At 42.1% G+C, this 2,152-nt stretch overlaps 1 protein-coding gene across 4 annotated transcripts; it reads left to right on the plus strand.

Moving 5' to 3' along the window:
- Positions 1-243: 243 nt before the first annotated feature.
- LOC18436615 (basic leucine zipper 23) lies at positions 244-1,815 on the plus strand. Of its 4 annotated transcripts, none has more exons than XR_016041550.1 (3): positions 244-932; positions 1,019-1,190; positions 1,334-1,815. XR_016041550.1 is itself a non-coding variant. In XM_088848225.1 (2 exons), exons 1-2 carry the CDS (start codon positions 332-334, stop codon positions 1,354-1,356), a joined length of 903 nt encoding a protein of 300 aa, XP_088704351.1. In that variant the 5' UTR covers positions 244-331; the 3' UTR covers positions 1,357-1,815. The 4 variants fall into 4 exon arrangements, 2 of the variants coding, with proteins under 2 accessions (XP_088704351.1, XP_006846902.1); XR_016041551.1 differs by having other exon boundaries at positions 1,019-1,211; positions 1,334-1,584; XM_088848225.1 differs by having other exon boundaries at positions 244-1,211.
- Positions 1,816-2,152: the final 337 nt, after the last annotated feature.

Here is a 2,152-nt window from a genome sequence, read left to right on the forward strand (position 1 = left end):
GAGTTCCAAAAGGTCGAACTTGCATGTAAATTCCCGAGGGAGTTAGAAATCTTTTTTTTAAACATTTTTTAATTTCCTTTGAAAAGATTCCGTTCAAGGCGGCAACTAGCAAACCGTGCTCCTCATACCTGTTTGTCAGCTCTGGTCTGTCTGTGTTGTAGGGTTTTTGGTGTTTTCTGTGACTTTGATTGAAATCGAGGGTTCTTGGGAGTAAAATTGGTAAAAATGAAACAGAGAAACCTCAATACAAAGACTGAGTCAGCAATTTTGTGAGAGCATTCTCTTTCTCCTGTACAAAGGACACGTCTGAAAGAACTGGAGAGAGAGAGATATGGAGGATGGGGAGATCGATTTCTCGAACCAGGATGTGTTTTCGAGGCCGAGCATGGAGATGGGGCTGGGGGATTGTGATGATGGTTGCTCAATGGGTAGCTTCTTCGAAGACCTGTTCGTGAAAGACATCCATTCTCAATCCTGTACCCATACCCACACCTGCAATCCGCCCGCCGGCCCTGACCTCGCCCACACTCACACCTGCTTCCATGTCCACACTAAGATCCTCTCCTCTGCAGACCCCAACAATGACGACGATGCAGCTGCAACAACAGGTGAAGAAGAATCATCATCCATTAATGAACAGCAGAAGAAGAAAAGGCCGCTGGGCAACAAGGAGGCAGTGAGAAAGTACAGGGAGAAGAAGAAAGCTAGAGCTGCTTCTTTAGAGGATGAGGTTGTTCATCTTCGCGCTATGAACCACCAATTGATGAAGAAATTGCAGGGTCAGGCTGCCTTAGAAGCTGAGGTCGCGAGGCTCAAGTGCTTGCTCGTTGATATTAGGGGCAGAATTGAAGGAGAGATTGGTTCTTTTCCCTACACTAATAAGCCCCCACCATCATCTTCGGTTCTTCAACACCAGCAGCCATTAACTGGAGGTGGGTTTGCCCTGAATTCTTGTAATTTGGAGCAGTGTGATAATGAACAATTGCAATGCTTTCGCCCTTCTGATAAATCTGTCCAGGAGGATGTGCCTCTTCATAATAATGGGGGGTTGAGCCAAGGATTTGGGGTCTGTGATGTACCAGCGGTTCAGTGTGGAAACCCTCTGATAGTTGGTTCATCAAAGGAAGTTGGTGGTTGTGCTTATGGCAATCCATTACCTGCTGTTGTGCCCTCAACTTCAAGGAGAAGAAGTGAGTATTTCTTAATCCAAAGTACGTTGTTGTTGTCAGAGTTTAGCATTCCTCCTCTTGTTTTTGTTTTTCTCCTTTCTCTTGATTAAATGGGTGTGTAATAATTTCATATTTAATTTTGCTGCCAATTGTTGCTTGCTCAGGAACTCGTGGGACAGATGGTTAAAGGAATGGTTGCTGGAAATGTACGTTCTTTGCTTGAAGATTACCTCTAAAATAAATGTTGTATTGGGTTGAATTTTATTGGCTAATCGGTCTGGATTTGGACTTGGCATCCATGTGCTCGCAACTTGCAAGCTATTCATGGATGGTGGTAGCTTTGCTCTCTATTGAGGAAGGTGTTTGCTGACTGACCTCACTGAAGAAATAGGGATCCTCCATTTTTTTGTTTGTTTATCTTTCCCCTTTTTGTGATTGAGCCATGCACCGTTAGCCTTAATTTGTGATTGAGGGCGGGGTGTGCTTACACCATTAGCCTTAATTTGTGATTGAGCCATGCATCGTTAAACTTGATTCGGATGACACTTTGTTGGGAGGGAATGCATTCCTTTGTTGATGATGTGAATATTTACTTATTATTTGACTTGCTATTTCTCTGGTGTCAATGGAAAATAATTTGTTTAAATAGATCTTTGTTATGTTTTGCAAAAGTTGATGGACCCATTTTAGTTTATAGTGATTAATAGGCTGCAGAGTCAAGGAGGTACAAATCCTTATGGAATCTCAAATTGTTTGCTAAGCTTGTGAGGAACACTTCCACTACCGATCCAAATTACTACACTAAAAAACCCCCTCAAAATCAAGATGGACATGCAAAGCTTTCTTCTGAAGATTTTTCCATCATTGGCCTATCGTGATATCATATTTTTAATCACTATGCATTAAAGGTTGATTCTGTATTTTTCTGCTTTATGGCTTTACCAATTAAATTTGTTTTAGACACAACCATGCAGGCACAGAAA

Source organism: Amborella trichopoda, chromosome 9 (assembly GCF_054954075.1).
Source record: "Amborella trichopoda isolate Santa Cruz 75 chromosome 9, AtrichopodaSantaCruz75HAP2 v2.0, whole genome shotgun sequence".
NCBI classification, from domain to species: domain Eukaryota; kingdom Viridiplantae; phylum Streptophyta; class Magnoliopsida; order Amborellales; family Amborellaceae; genus Amborella; species Amborella trichopoda.

What these genes read in the sequence shown, in the direction of transcription:
- LOC18436615 (XM_088848225.1), top strand. Translation starts at nt 332, where the DNA reads ATGGAGGATGGGGAGATCGATTTCTCGAACCAGGATGTGTTTTCGAGG. An exon ending in TGAGTATTTCTTAATCCAAA is followed by an intron (nt 1,212 to 1,333) that starts GTACGTTGTTGT and finishes TTGCTTGCTCAG; the next exon opens with GAACTCGTGGGACAGATGGT.